At 49.8% G+C, this 15,717-nt stretch overlaps 1 protein-coding gene across 10 annotated transcripts in view; it reads right to left on the bottom strand.

Annotated features, from left to right (window-relative positions):
- Positions 1-14,458: 14,458 nt before the first annotated feature.
- LOC101948094 (inter-alpha-trypsin inhibitor heavy chain 4) overlaps positions 14,459-15,717 on the bottom strand; it is a 44,323-nt gene continuing 43,064 nt past the window's right edge. For all 10 annotated transcript variants that reach the window (XM_065551293.1, XM_065551294.1, XM_024099968.3 and 7 more), the window contains one exon: positions 14,459-15,142. In XM_065551293.1, the coding sequence (XP_065407365.1) occupies positions 15,067-15,142 (76 nt within the window). In that variant the 3' untranslated portion in view covers positions 14,459-15,066. The remainder of the gene's footprint in view (positions 15,143-15,717) is intronic.

Raw genomic sequence — 15,717 nt, 5'->3', positions numbered from 1 at the left:
TCAGGTTCCCCCATATCTAAACTATGCTCCCCTGCTGCTATGTGAGGGATGGGGGGGCATGTTTTCTGAGGGCTACTGGCAGCCTAACCTGCAGGAAGGAAGAAACTACCACAGCAGCATTTTCTCTCCCCTGCAGGGAGTGCTGCATGGACACTGCACAGAGCTTCCCCCGGTACCTGTTATCTCCCCCACCCCAAACCCACTTACTTCATCCACTATAATGGCAGCAGGAAGACAGCAAGTGAGGGAGAAAGGGAAACGGGAAAGAGAGGGTTGTGGGTGTGTGGAGTGTCAGGGAACGGTGAGTGAAGGAGAGAGGGGAAACGTGAGAACAAATGCATGCAAGGTGAGGACAGTGGGGAGGGGTGTTGCCAGGCCACATTGAGTGTATATGAGCTGGAGCGAGGGGAGGCAGGTAAGGGAGAGCACATTAGGGCTTGAGAGGTGAAAGAGTTAGGGAGAAAGCCGGTAAGGGTGAGTGCATGCAAGGGCCTTCGGAGAGGGGAAGAGGTTATGCTTGCCGAGGGAGAAACCAGTGAGTGCATGCCAGGCAAAGAGAATGGGTGAGGGTACAGGCATGTGAGATGAGGGGGTTGGTGGTACCAGGGTGTCATGACTATAAAGGGAAGGGGGTAACAGCTGTCCTGTATACAGTACTATAAAATCCCTCCTGGCCAGAGACTCCAAAATCCTTTTCCCTGTAAAGGGTTAAGAAGCTCAGGTAACCTGGCTAGCATCTGACCCAAAGGACCAATAAGGGGACAAGATACTTTCAAATCTTGGGGGGGGGGGGAAAGGCTTTTGTTTGTGCTCTTTGTTTTGGGAGTTCGTTCGCTCTTGGGACTGAGAGGGACCAGACATCAATCCAGGTTCTCCACATCTTTTAAACAAGTCTCTCCTATTTCAAACTTGTAAGTAAATAGCCAGGCAAGGCGTCTTAGTTTTACTTTGTTTTCTCAACTTGTAAATGTACCTTTTACTAGAGTGTTTATCTTTGTTTGCTGTACTTTGAACCTAAAACTAGAGGGGAGTCCTCTGAGCTCTTTAAGTTTGATTACCCTGTAAAGTTATTTTCCATACTGATTTTACAGAGATGATTTTTACCTTTTTCTTTAATTAAAAGCCTTCTTTTTAAGAACCTGATTGATTTTTCCTTGTTTTTAGATCCAAGGGGTTTGGATCTGTATTCACCAGGAGTTGATGGGAGGAGGGGAATGGTTAATTTCTCCTTGTTTTAAGATCCAAGGGGTTTGGATCTGTATTCACCAGGGAATGGGTGAAAGGTTTCTCAAGGCTTCTCAGGGAAGGGAATTAGCTTGAGATGGTGGCAACGGACCAGAGCTAAGCTGGTAGTTAAGCTTAGAAGTCTTCATGCAGGCCCCTAAAGTTCAAAGTGGGGATACAGCCTTGACATGGTGGCAGAGCGATGGGATTCATTTTAAACCCAAAAGCCAGTAAGATTTTTTTTTCCTTCTAGCTGCTTGGAAAGCAGAGCTGAAGGTAGATGCATATCTTGTCTCTCCTTGCCTGAAGGCAGAGGTGTTAAGTTTTTTTAACAAGAGCCTTTGTTAAGAGAAGGGTTCAATCATTGAGCAAACTGGTAAAAGGAATTTACAAGCTGAATTGTTTTTTTTTTTTCTTTTTACATCCTCGGGAGTAGCTAGTTAGAAAGTTAACTCAGCAGCAGCCAGAGCTGAGAGAATCCCAGTTTCAGTCAACTGCAGAGCGGTGGGACCCAGCACAAGGAAACAGGAAAATGAAACAAAAGAAGTAGCTAACAAAATAGAACTGGCGAAACTAGAAGCATAAGAAAATGAAAGAAAACATCAGAGACTGCTTCAATTAAAAAAGCTCGAGACAGAGCAGAGAGCAAGAGAAGAGAAAGCCAAAGAGGAGGCCCACAAGAGAGAGATGGAGCTGGAAAAAGCCAAAGAGGAGACCCACGAGAGAGATGGAGCTGAAAGAAAAAGAGATGGAGGAGAGAGAAAAAGAAAGGAAGCATGAACTGGAAGTAGCAAAGGCTAGGCCGGATACAACAGCCAATTCTAACAACCCCTCTCCAGGTACCACTTCCCATCCCAGAAAATTCCCCACCTACAGGGCAGGCGATGATACTGAGGCCTTCTTAGAAAATTTTGAGAGGGCCTGCCTTGGATACAGCATCGCTGCAGACCAGTACATGGTAGAGTGAGGCCGCAGCTCAGTGGACCCTTAGCAGAGGTGGTGGCTGAAATGCCCAAGGAACACATGAACAGTTATGAACTTTTTAAAAACAAGGCCAGAATCAGAATGGGGCTAACACCGGAGCATGCCCGTCAGCGGTTCAGAGCCCTAAGGTGGGAACCCGATGTGTCATTTACCCGACATGCCTACCACATTGACAAAAATTGTGATGCCTGGGTATCAGGAGCAAATGTTAAATCTCTGGAAGATCTGGTTTCCCTAGTAAAAATGGAGCAGTTTTTAGAGGGTGTTCCTGAGGAAATAGAAAGGTACATCCTAGATAGGAAGCACAAAACTGTAACTGAGGCAGGGGAGATTGGAGCCAAATGGGTGGAGGTGGCAGAAAAGAAAAAAACTAGTAGCAGTTGGAGCGAATACCAGAAGGGGCAAGCCGAAACAAAACCTTACCACTGGGGACAACCCAAGGCCCCACCCACATCCCAAGGGAAACCCCAGACACCTTCTCACCCCACCACACCAGTCTCCACCAACCAACATCGCCCCGGGGATACCTTAGCAGGGCGATGTTTTAAATGTAATGAACTGGGACATATAAAGGCTCACTGCCCCAAGAACCCCAACCGATTACAGTTCATTATACCCCAATCACACCAAAGATCCCCAGACCCAGATGCCTCTCTCATACCCTCAGAGCGAAGGGAAACCTTGAGAGTGGGCGGAAAGAAGGTTATCACTTGGAGGGACACTGGGGCACAAGTGTCAACTATCCACCAATCCCTAGTGGACCCCAAACTCATCAACCCGGAGGCTCCAGTGACAATTCAACCCTTCGTGTCACAGTCTGTAACCTTGCCTACAGCCAAGTTGCATGTCCAGTACAAGGGCTGGTCAGGAATGTGGACTTTTGCAGTCTATGACAATTATTCCATTCCCATGCTGCTGGGGGAAGACTTGGCCAACCATCTGAAGCTAGCCAAGAGGGTGGGAATAGTCACCCGCAGCCAGGCTAAGCAAGCTTTCCCCCCCATCCCTGTTCCTGAGCCGTCCACCAGGGCCCCGTCTGTGTTACCAGAGACCCAAACAAAGGTGGTGGAACCGGATCCCCTGCCAATGACTGCAACAGCCGTAGTGGATCCAATCCCAGAGACCCAGCCAAAGCCAGTCCCAGAACCGGAACTGGCAATACAACCAGCACCAGAACCATTGCCAGCACTGAGTCCAGCGCTTGCAAACCCGTCTACAACTTCAACGCCAGAGGGCACCAGCGAGCCTGACCTGGCGGAAGCAGCAGATAACCCTACCCAAGAGGCTCAGCCAGAGCCTGAGATACCACATAGTGCACCAGCAGACAGCGGTTCACAGTCAATGGAAACAGCCCCAGCACCTGCATCGCTTCCAGAGGGACCAAGCCCCAGTCCACAGTCCAAGGAGGAAAAGACGGTTACTCACCGTTGTAACTGTTGTTCTTCGAGATGTGTTGCTCATATCCATTCCAATTAGGTGTGCGCGCGCCGCGTGCACGATCGTCGGAGAATTTTCTACCCTAGCAACACCAGCGGGTCGGCTGTGGAGCCCCCTAGAGTGGCGCCTTCATGGCGCTGGATATATACCCCAGCCGACCCGGCGCCCCCTCAGTTCCTTCTTGCCGGCTACTCCGACAGTGGGGAAGGGGGGCGGGTTTGGAATGGATATGAGCAACACATCTCGAAGAACAACAGTTACAACGGTGAGTAACCGTCTTTTCTTCTTCGAGTGCTTGCTCATATCGATTCCAATTAGGTGACTCCCAAGCCCAACTTAGGTGGTGGGGTCGGAGTGAGACATTGCTGTGTGCAACACCGCTGATCCGAATGCAGCATCGTCCCTGGACTGCTGCACTAGTGCATAGTGAGCTGTAAATGTGTGGACTGATGACCAAACTGCAGCTCTACAAATGTCCTGGATCGGAACTTGAGCCAGGAAGGCAGTCGAGGAAGCTTGGGCCCTCGTGGAATGAGCGGTGAGGTGCGGTGTCGAGACACCTGCCAGGTCATAGCAAGTCCGGATGCAAGACGTGATCCAGGAGGATAGGCGTTGTGAGGAGACCGGTAAGCCTTTCATTCGGTCGGCCACTGCAACAAAGAGTTGCGTCGTCTTTCTAAAGTGTCTTGTACGGTCAATATAGAAAGCTAGGGCCCTGCGTACGTCCAGAGAATGCAAACGCTGGTCATGGCGAGTAGCATGTGGTTTAGGATGGAAGACTGGGAGAAATATATCCTGATTCATGTGAAATGGAGAGACCACCTTAGGAAGAAAGGCAGGATGTGGACGAAGCTGCACTTTATCCTTATGGAAAACTGTGTAAGGGGGCTCGGATGTAAGCGTCCTGAGTTCAGAAACGCGCCTTGCTGAGGTGATGGCTACGAGGAAGGCTGTCTTCCAGGATAGGTACAGAAGTGAACAGGTGGCCAGTGGCTCGAATGGAGAACCTGTGAGCTTGGAAAGAACCAGGTTGAGATCCCACGTCGGAACGGGTTGACGCTGTTGTGGGTACATCCGGTCCAAGCCCTTGAGGAACCTAACGACCATCGGGTTAGAGAATACCGAGGACGCGCGTTCCCCTGGGTGAAAAGCCGATATGGCGGCCAGGGGAACTCTAATTGAAGATATCGCCAAACCCTGCTGTTTTAGGGAGAGGAGATATTCCAATATGAGAGGAATGGGTGCCTGTAACGGGGACGTGGCTCGTTGTTCGCACCAACAGGAGAACCGCTTCCACTTGGCCAAGTACGTGGTCCGTGTTGAAGGCTTCCTACTGCTCAGCAGAATCTGTTGGACAGAGTGCGAGCATTGTTGCTCTGCCTGGGTGAACCATGGAGCAACCACGCCGTGAGGTGGAGCGATTGCAGGTCGGGGTGACGCAGTCGGCCGTGGTCCTGAGAGATGAGATCTGGACACAATGGGAGCGGGATCGGTGTCTGAACCGAGAGTTCTAACAGTGTGGTGTACCAGTGTTGTCTCGGCCACGCTGGAGCGACCAGAATTACTTGTGCCTGGTCTCTGCGTAATTTCAGCAGCACCTTGTGGACCAGAGGAAATGGAGGGAAGGCATAAAACAGGTGGTCTTTCCAGGGGAGGAGAAACGCATCCGAGAGAGAGCCCGGAGCTCGCCCTTGTAGGGAGCAGAACACGTGGCACTTCCTGTTGGCTCGAGATGCAAACAGGTCTACCTGGGGAAACCCCCACCTCTGGAAAACGGAATAGATGATGTCCGGACGGATAGACCACTCGTGCGTCTGAAAGGACCTGCTGAGTCGGTCCGCTAAAGTGTTCTGGACTCCAGGGAGGAACGATGCCGTGAGATGGATTGAGTGGGCGATGCAGAAGTCCCATAGGCGAATCGCCTCTTGGCATAGAGTCGACGAACGTGCTCCTCCTTGCCTGTTGATATAAAACATGGCCGTGGTGTTGTCGATGAGAACTAACACACAGCGGCCACGTAGGAGGTTGAGAAATGCTTGGCACGCCAAACGCACCGCCATCAATTCCCGAACATTGATGTGCAGGGATAGCTGGGGTGCAGTCCACAGGCCCTGGGTATGGTGTTCGTTGAGATGGGCACCCCAACCCAGAGATGATGCGTCTGTGACCAGGTGCAGAGAGGGTTGTGGGGCGTGAAACGGCATCCCCTCGCAAACCACACTGTGATCTAGCCACCAGGTGAGGGAGGTCAGGACCGAGTTCGGGACCGTGACCACCATGTTCAGGCTGTCCCGATATGGGCGGTATACCGATGACACCCAGGTCTGGAGTGGGCGAAGCCGAAGTCTGGCATGCCTGGTTACGTACATGCAAGAAGCCATGTGGCCCAGCAGGGTAAGGCATGACCTCACCGTGGTAGTTGGGAAGGCCCTGAGCCCTTGAATGAGGCTCGTGATGGTATGAAAGCGATTGTCTGGTAGGATAGCTTGTGCACGACCGGAGTCCAGGACTGCGCCGATAAATTCTATTCTCTGGGTAGGCTCTAGAGTGGATTTCTCCTTGTTGAGTAGGATGCCCAACTCGTTGAATGTGTGCACTATTATGTGGATGTGAGCTCGAACTTGCTCTTTGGTGCGACCGCGTACCAGCCAGTCATCTAGGTACGGGAACACCTGTATCCCTTGTCGACGAAGGTATGCTGCCACGACAGCCATACATTTCGTAAACAATCTTGGGGCCGAGGATAGGCCGAAGGGAAGGACTGCAGATTGATAGTGCACCTTGCTTACCACGAATCGCAGGAAGCGTCTGTGAGGCGGGTAAATTGCAATATGAAAGTATGCGTCTTTCATGTCGAGGGCGGCGAACCAGTCTCCAGGATCGAGGGAAGGGATAATGGCCCCCAAAGAGACCATGCGGAACTTCAACTTTACTACGAATTTGTTGAGTCCGCGCAAGTCCAAGATGGGTCGCAGACCCCCTTTGGACTTGGGGATCAGGAAGTAGCGGGAATAAAATCCCCTGCCCCTTAACTCTAATGGAACCTCCTCTATGGCCCCCATAGATAGGAGCGTGGAAACCTCCTGTATAAGAAGTTGTTCGTGAGAAGGGTCCCTGAAGAGGGACGGGGAGGGGGGGTAGGAGGGGGGGGGGTGAAGAAAACTGGATAGCGTATCCCCTCTCCACCGTGCGAAGGACCCAACGGTCCGAGGTTATAAGGGACCAAGCACGGTGGAAATGGGAGAGGCGATCCCGAAAGGAGGGGGCTGGATCCTGGGGGATGACTGGGGCGCCGTCCTCGACCGCACCTTCAAAAGTTCTGCCTGGGGCCTGAAGGTGGCCTTGGTGGCCCCTGGTTCTGACCTGGTTGAGGGCCGGTCCACCTTCTCCTACCACCTCGCCCCCGCCTTCTGGCAGAGTCCTGTCTCTGACGAGGTGGAGGGGGGTAGAAACGCTGAGGCTGGGGCCTAAATGGTCTGCGCTGGGGACCCGCAACATGCATCCCCAGGGAGCGCATGATTGTTCTCGAGTCCTTGAGGCTCTGCAGACGAGAGTCCGTCTTGTCCGAGAACAATCCGTGTCCCTCAAAGGGCAAATCCTGCAGGGTTTGCTGCAGTTCCGGAGGCAAACCCGAAACCTGGAGCCAGGAGATCCTCCGCATAGCGATACCTGAAGCCAGGGTTCTCGCAGCCGAGTCTGCTATGTCCAAGGAGGCCTGTAAGGAGGTCCGAGCCACCTTCTTACCCTCCTCCACCAAGGCCCCGAACTCTTCCCTGGAGTCTTGGGGAACCAATTCCTTGAACTTCCCCATAGAGTTCCAGGAATTAAAGTTATAGCGGCTCAGGAGCGCCTGCTGGTTAGCCGCTCTGAGTTGTAACCCTCCGGCTGAATAAACCTTACGGCCAAACAAATCGAGGCGCTTAGCTTCCTTCGATTTGGGCGCTGCGGCCTGTTGACCGTGGCGCTCCCTTGCATTCACTGATGACACCACCAGTGAACACGGCTGGGGATGAGTATACAAGTACTCATAGTCCTTTGAGGGGACAAAGTACTTTCTTTCCACCCCTCTGGCTGTGGGTGGGATAGAGGCAGGAGTTTGCCATATCGTAGTGGCGTTAGCCTGGATCGTGCGGATCAGGGGCAACGCCACTCTGGATGGGGCATCCGCAGAGAGGATGTTCACAATGGGGTCTTGCACCTCCACTTGCCTGAAGGTCCATATTACGTGCCACCCTACGTAATAGGTCCTGGTGTGCCCGGAGATCTATCGGGGGTGGACCTGTGCTCGTTGTGCCCGCCACTGCCTCATCTGGGGAAGATGAGGAAGATGCCTCAGGTGGCAAGGGATCCAAGGGCGGGTCCTGGTCCAATGAGCCCTGGAGCAGAGCATCACCTGCCCCTGGGTCCAGGACGTCAGGTGGTGCGGGCACGGAAGCCTCCATGCCCCCTGGAGGAGGGTGAGAGATGGTGGACTCTGGGGCCCTTCGCTCAGAGTGCACCGAGCGAGAGGCTGATGGTGGTGGAGCCCCTTGTGCTTGGTGGTACGCCCACGGGGTCCAGAACGACCAGTGCGAAGATCCCTGAGCGGGATCCTCCGCTACCTCCTGCCAGTGGCCCATGTCCGGGTCATCGGCCTGCCCCTGAGGGGGGTATGCCGATCTCGATGCCCCATCGGAGGAGCGGGACACTGATCTCGATGGCCATGGCGGTGCCGACCGCGCCGAGACGAGCTCCGGAAGGTACGGTGCCGTACGGTGCCGGTCCGGAGATGAACGGTCCCTATGTGGTGCCGGCGAGCGGTGCCGAGATCGGGATCGGTGCCGATGACCGCGTCGGTGCCGAGAGTCCGACCTGGACCTGGAAGGTGATCTCGAGTAGGCCCGGTGCCGGGAGCGGCCCCTCGACGTCGAGCGTTGCTCGTATCGGTGCCGGGAACTGCGTCTCGAGGTCGAACGGTACCGACGATCATAACGGTGCCGGGACGTAGAACGGTGCCGCGACGATGATCTTAGCCGCGAGTACGACCGGTGCCGAGGTGATATTCGGCGCCGGGACTGCGAGCGGCGTGGGGACCTGCTTCGGGACCTGGATCGGTGCCGTGGTTCCAGCCCTTGGGATGGTGGGCGCATCAAGGCAGGTTTCCCCCTGGATTGCACTGGACGAGGGCCCAACGGTGCCAACGGTGCCGGTGGTTGAGGCGGTGCCGGCTCCGTGAGAGCAATCAAGTCTCTCGCCGTCGCAAAGGTCTCTGGGGTCGACGGGAGCCACGGTACCACCGCTGGTCGTGGTGGTGAGCCCACCTGCACCGGACTCGACGGCCTTGGAGCCGGAGTCGACGGTGCCGGAGGCACCTGCTTCTGGTGCTCCGCCAGTGGACGCGGCTCTACCCCCGGCGCCGGGGGGGCCGGCGTCTTCAGGACGACAGTCTCCTGCACCTTACGGGATTTCTTATGTCCCGGCGATAACGAACGGCGCCGAGGCACTTGCGGTGGGTGCGGTGCCGAAGGGGTCCGGTGCCGCGGAGGCTTGTCCGACGCCACTCGCGGTGCCGGAGCAGTCGGTGCCGCCGGGGCGCTGCGCACCGAGGCGCTTGGCGCTGGGGCTTGACGCGCCGATGTAGCGTCTGGGCTAAGTGCCGCCTCCATGAGGAGTTGATGAAGCCGAAAGTCCCGCTCCTTTTTGGTTCTCGGTCTGAAGGCCTTACAGATCTTGCACTTATCTGTTTGATGGGACTCTCCCAGGCACCTCAGACACGAGTCGTGCGGGTCGCTTGTGGGCATAGGCTTAGCACAGGACGCGCACTGCTTAAAGCCGGGAGCCTTGGGCATGAGCCCGGCTACACGCCGGGGGAAAAAGGGGAAGAACAACCCCCTTAATCCCCTTTAACTATATAACAACTATTACTAGTGAACTAAACAACTATTTAACTATATACAACTACAACTATAACTACAACTATCTTCAATGGAATAAGCTAGGGAGAGTGGAGAACAGCTATGCCGCGCTCCACAGTTCCAACGACCGTCAGGGGCGGTAAGAAGGAACTGAGGGGGCGCCGGGTCGGCTGGGGTATATATCCAGCGCCATGAAGGCGCCACTCTAGGGGGCTCCACAGCCGACCCGCCGGTGTTGCTAGGGTAGAAAATTCTCCGACGATCGTGCACGCGGCGCGCGCACACCTAATTGGAATCGATATGAGCAAGCACTCGAAGAAGAACTGATGTCTCCAGCATCAAGGGAACAGTTCCAGGCCGAGCAGGAAGCAGATGACAGCCTTCAGAAAGCTTGGGCGGCGGCGCGGAGCACCCCACCGCCTCTCAGCTCTTCTAACCGATCCCGGTTTGTTATGGAACAAGGACTTTTATACAAGGAGACTCTTTCTGGTGGGCACCAGGAAGACTGGCATCCTCAAAGACAGTTGGTAGTTCCCACTAAGTATCGGGTAAAGCTCTTGAGCTTAGCCCATGATCATCCCAGTGGCCATTCTGGGGTGAATAGAACCAAAGACCGGTTGGGGAAGTCCTTCCACTGGGAGGGAATGGGCAAGGACGTTGCTAATTATGTCCGGTCTTGTGAGGTGTGCCAACGAGTGGGAAAACCCCAAGACCAGGTTAAAGCCCCTCTCCAGCCACTACCCATAATTGAGGTCCCATTTCAGCGAATAGCTTTGGATATTCTGGGTCCTTTCCCAAAGAAGACACCCAGAGGAAAGCAGTACGTACTGACTTCAATGGATTTTGCTACCCGATGGCCGGAAGCAGTACCCTTAAGCAACACCAGGGCTAAAAGTGTGTGCCAGGCATTAACAGACATTTTTGCCAGGGTAGGTTGGCCCTCCGACATCCTTACAGATTCGGGAACTAATTTCCTGGCAGGGACCATGAAAAACCTGTGGGAAGCTCATGGGGTGAATCACTTGGTTGCCACCCCTTATCACCATGAAACCAATGGCCTGGTGGAGAAGTTTAATGGAACTTTGGGGGCCATGATACGTAAATTCATAAATGAACACTCCAATGATTGGGACCTCGTGTTGCAGCAGTTGCTTTTCGCCTACAGGGCTGTACCACATCCCAGTTTAGGGTTTTCACCATTTGAACTTGTGTATGGCAGCGAGGTTAAGGGGCCATTACAGTTGGTGAAGCAGCAATGGAAGGGGTTTACGCCTTCTCCAGGAACTAACATTCTAGACTTTGTAAGCAACCTACAAAGCACCCTCCGACACTCTTTAGCCCTTGCTAAAGAAAACCTAAAGGATGCTCAGGAAGAGCAAAAGGCCTGGTATGATAAACATTCCAGAGAACGGTCCTTCAAAGTAGGAGACCAAGTCATGGTCTTAAAAGCGCTCCAGGCCCATAAAATGGAAGCGTCGTGGGAAGGACCATTCACGATCCAGGAGCGCCAAGGAGCTGTTAACTATCTCATAGCCTCCCCCACCTCAAACATAAAGCCTAAGGTATACCATGTTAATTCTCTTAAACCCTTTTATTCCAGAGAATTAAACGTTTGCCAGTTTACAGCCCAGTGTTGGGGTCCACTAGGCATAGCTACCAGGTAACTCGGGAGAGTGGAAGGCCAAAAGTACCGATGAAGCTCTTTTGCTCTGGGCCTATCTGAACCCCCAAACTCCATCTTGGGAACTCTCACCTACTTCTATGCTAACTGCTTACATGCTCTGAAGAAGGCTGAAGCAGAAATGTAATGTCAGCTTTTTAGCAGATGGCTGCAGTTTCACTCACACTAGCAGAAATAATAGAGATAAGAAGCGGGGTAGTTAGTTTGCAGGCGTCTAACTCAAGGTCGCAAAGACTGAGAAAGTTTTCTCACAAGCTTATGTAGAGCTTATTGTAACAGTTGTCTGGAAGGGAGGGGTAAGGGGGAACAGCCAGACAAAGAGATGTATGCAAACAGTTTGAAGTATAAAAGGTAAAAGTTGTTTGTATTTGTTGCACTGGATTTGAGACATGCTGGTCTCCTAGTGCCATTTCAGAGCTCTGAAATAAACTTGGCTTGCTTTCTCCCCTCGGTGTCTTTATTGGTGCCAAGCACACCGGGCGACGAACTCCCTGTTTGCCATCTCGGGGCCCAGTTCTGGGTCAGGCAACACCAGGAAACAGATGACGCGGAGTGGCCTAAAGGTTTCTACTACGAAGGAAAAAAGGATGGTGGCATGGAAGAGGTGAACCTCTCCACGACCCTTGGACGTCTGCAGCGACAGCAGATCAAGGAGCTGTCCACAAGCTTTGCACCAATTTTCTCAGCCACTCCAGGACGGACCGAACGGGCATACCACTCCATTGACACAGGTAATGCTCACCCAATTAGAACCCCACCCTACCGGGAGTTACCTCATGCCCAAACTGCTATAAAAAGGGAGATCCAGGACATGCTACAGATGGGTATAATCCGCCCCTCTAATAGTGCATGGGCATCTCCAGTGGTTCTAGTTCCCAAACCAGATGGGGAAATACGCTTTTGCGTGGACTACCGTAAGCTAAATGCTGTAACTCGTCCTGACAACTATCCAATGCCACACACAGATGAGCTATTGGAGAAATTGGGACATGCCCAATTCATCTCTACTTTAGACTTAACCAAGGGGTACTGGCAAGTACCACTAGATGAACCCGCTAAGGAAAGGTCAGCCTTCGTCACCCAGGCAGGGGTGTATGAATTCAATGTACTCCCTTTCGGGTTGCGAAATGCACCCGCCACCTTCCAAAGACTTGTAGATGGTCTCCTAGCAGGATTGGGAGAATCTGCAGTTGCCTACCTCGATGATGTGGCCATTTTTTCTGATTCATGGACAGAACACCTGGAACACCTGGAAAAAGTCTTCGAGCGCATCCGGCAGGCACGACTAACTGTTAAGGCTAAAAAGTGTCAAATAGGCCAAAACAGAGTGACTTACCTGGGGCACCAGGTGGGTCGAGGAACTATAAATCCCCTACAGGCTAAAGTGGATGCTATCCAAAAGTGGCTGCTTCCAAAGTCTAAGAAACAGGTCCAATCCTTCTTAGGCTTGGCTGGATATTATAGGCGATTTGTACCCCACTACAGCCAAATTGCCACCCCGCTGACAGACCTAACCAGAAAGAAACAGCCAAATGCAGTTCAGTGGACTGATGAGTGTCAAAAGGCCTTTAACCAGCTTAAGGCAACCCTCATGTCTGACCCTGTGCTAAGGGCCCCAGACTTTGACAAACCATTCCTAGTAACCACAGATGCGTCCGAGCGAGGCGTGGGAGCAGTTTTAATGCAGGAAGGACCATATCAAGAATTCCATCCTGTTGTGTTTCTCAGCAAGAAACTGTCTGAGAGGGAAAGCCACTGGTCAATCAGCGAAAAGGAATGCTACACCATTGTGTACGCGCTGGAAAAGCTACCCCCATATGTTTGGGGACGGCGTTTCCAACTACAAACAGACCATGCTGCACTACAGTGGCTTCATACCGCCAAGGGAAATAACAAAAAACTTCTTCGGTGGAGTTTAGCTCTCCAAGATTTTGATTTTGAAATACAACACATTTCGGGAGCTTCTAACAAAGTGGCTGATGCACTCTCCTGGGAAAGTTTCCCAGAGTTAACTGGTTAAAAATTGTTCTTGGAATGTGGAACATATTGTTAGTTTTTATATAATCAGTAGTATGTCTAAAGGTACATGTGTCTTATTAACTCTGTTTTCTCCTAGAGCTCCAGGAAGAAATCACAGCCAGTGTGGAACCAGATGTCCAACACTATCTGTGATTTGGGGGGCGTGTCATAACTATAAAGGGAAGGGGGTAACAGCTGTCCTGTGTACAGTACTATAAAATCTGGGAGCAGTGTATTTGCAATAAGTCAATTGATAATATTTCCAGTATGAACTAGTATCAATGTTATGTAATGCACTGAGGTTAATCCCAATATTTCCCATTCTTTGTATTTTTTAGTAAACTTACAGTAGATAAATTGTGGTCTGTTCTGTCAAACTGCATGCTGTTGTATATGTAATAGTTCATTTTGTGCATATTACCATGATTGCACAAGCAGTTCACGTAATGGTACCCAATCACTGTGTGTGTACATTTCTTAAAATACTGGACCTAAAATTATATCTGTTTACAAAATTATTTGTATCAATGTTTTTGTCTAGAAATTGTCTCTCTTTTTATAAATGATTTTAAAATAATGATGTGTGAAATCTAGCTATAGATTGACTATATTTTGTATTTGATGGAAAGATTGCCTCCCACAAACTTTAAAAAAAATGCAGGCTCATGACAAAGTATTTTTGGGTTCAAGGGTCTGTACAGATTGAAATTCTAAAGACATGATGATTTTGAAATATCTCTACAAAAATAGTTTGAAGAGCTAGGGTAAAATATTCAAAAGTTTCTAAGTGACTTAGGAGCCTATGTCTCATTTTCAAAAGTGACTTAGGTATTTAGTCCTAATGGAAATGGACCTTAAACTCAAGTAACTAGACAGTTTTGAAAATGTTACCCTTACAAATTATGCCTTATTTTAACATGTCCAATAGTTGTGAAACATCTTCCAGTAGTTGTGAAATATCATATCAAACTTTGCCAAAAAATATCCATGCTAGATTGCAAGCCAGAAAAATTATGCTTTTTTGTTCCTGAAAGTTAGAAGGGTGGAGGAATTTGAAATTAGGTTTGAAAGGTGACTAAATAAAATAATTTACAATCTTAATTATTAATCCAGCCTCTACTATAGATTCGTAAGAGATAACTTGTCATCATTCGTGTTATTGCTGCAAAATATCACAATTTTTGAACATTATGTTTAAAAAACTAACTTACAATCAGAGGAAATTCAGCAAAGCTTTGTATTTCTTCCACAGTTCAGTCAATACGAGAGAACTGGTAAAGGCAATACTACTCTTATACTTAGTTCATGTGCCAGGAAACACTTAGTAATGAGACAACAGTATGAATTATAAGCAAAAATAAAAGCATGAACATACATTTTAGAAAAACAGTATTAGTGTATTCCTTGTATTGCAACTCTAGTACAACACTATCATCCCTTCTCAGTGCTACTGAACTCTTGTTTTCAAACACATTTGATTAGCTGGTGTAACTGTTCTTCATTATTACTCCCAAATCTGAAACTGTTCATCATATAGCATGTCTTCTTTTGTCCACTGTCGCACTGTTTTATTCTTTATTCTTTACATACATTTTCAATACATCTTATAACCAAATATACTATAAATCCTTTAAAATTACATAAAAAGCAAACTCCAAGTTCCCAATTATTAAGTATAATTACAATATTTCAGAGGTAAAATTATTTTTGACATATATATATATATTAGCAAGCAAAGCTGAAAGATTATTATGTATAAGTGAAATTAAGTCAGAAGTGTCTGAAACATCATCATTTTACTGTTTCCTTTCCCCCAAGTGTTTTTCTTTAGCGAGTTATATGTAATGACCAGCAGGAAATAGTACCAGTGGCTGACTCTAGCCTGTAATCTTTCTTGTATTTTCTGAAACAAAAAGCAAAACAACTGATGAAGAAAACATTCAAACTTTAGGCCACCATACTCCAATCAAATCTGTGTGGGTTGAACCTTATGCCTGCAGAGACTGCCTTTGCAGTCACTGGGGCTGTGTACAGGTACAAGAGGTTCACCCACACCAACCTGATGATAGTACTGAGATCTTATTTTGGATTGCATCTTTCATACAAATGGTATCTCAAAATGCTTGAAAGTTTGTATAAAATAAACAGGCCAATTTTGAATTGGGTTCCTGAAGCAAGTAGAATGCCAGTGATGAAATGAGAATGGGAGGAGAAATGGAGGGTTTTTTAACTGCATTTATTTGCTAACAAAACTAACAAAAAATGCACCGATTTAATGCTCTGAGCCATATGCCCATTCATTATACATCTACAAACAACCAATATCCAACAAGTTGAAACCCCTCCCAAACTAGGAAACAAATGAGGCTTGTGAGATCAACAAATTCAAGCTGTCGCGAACCATTAGACGACTTACTCTAATGATTCAATTGACATTGTTTAAGACAACTATTACTGCAACCAAACACTTTTTAAATT

The sequence above is a fragment of the Chrysemys picta genome, chromosome 7 (genome assembly GCF_011386835.1).
Source record: "Chrysemys picta bellii isolate R12L10 chromosome 7, ASM1138683v2, whole genome shotgun sequence".
Taxonomy (NCBI): domain Eukaryota; kingdom Metazoa; phylum Chordata; order Testudines; family Emydidae; genus Chrysemys; species Chrysemys picta.
The sequence above is the reverse complement of the archived record's forward strand: the minus strand, read 5'-3'. Positions and strand labels throughout refer to the sequence as shown.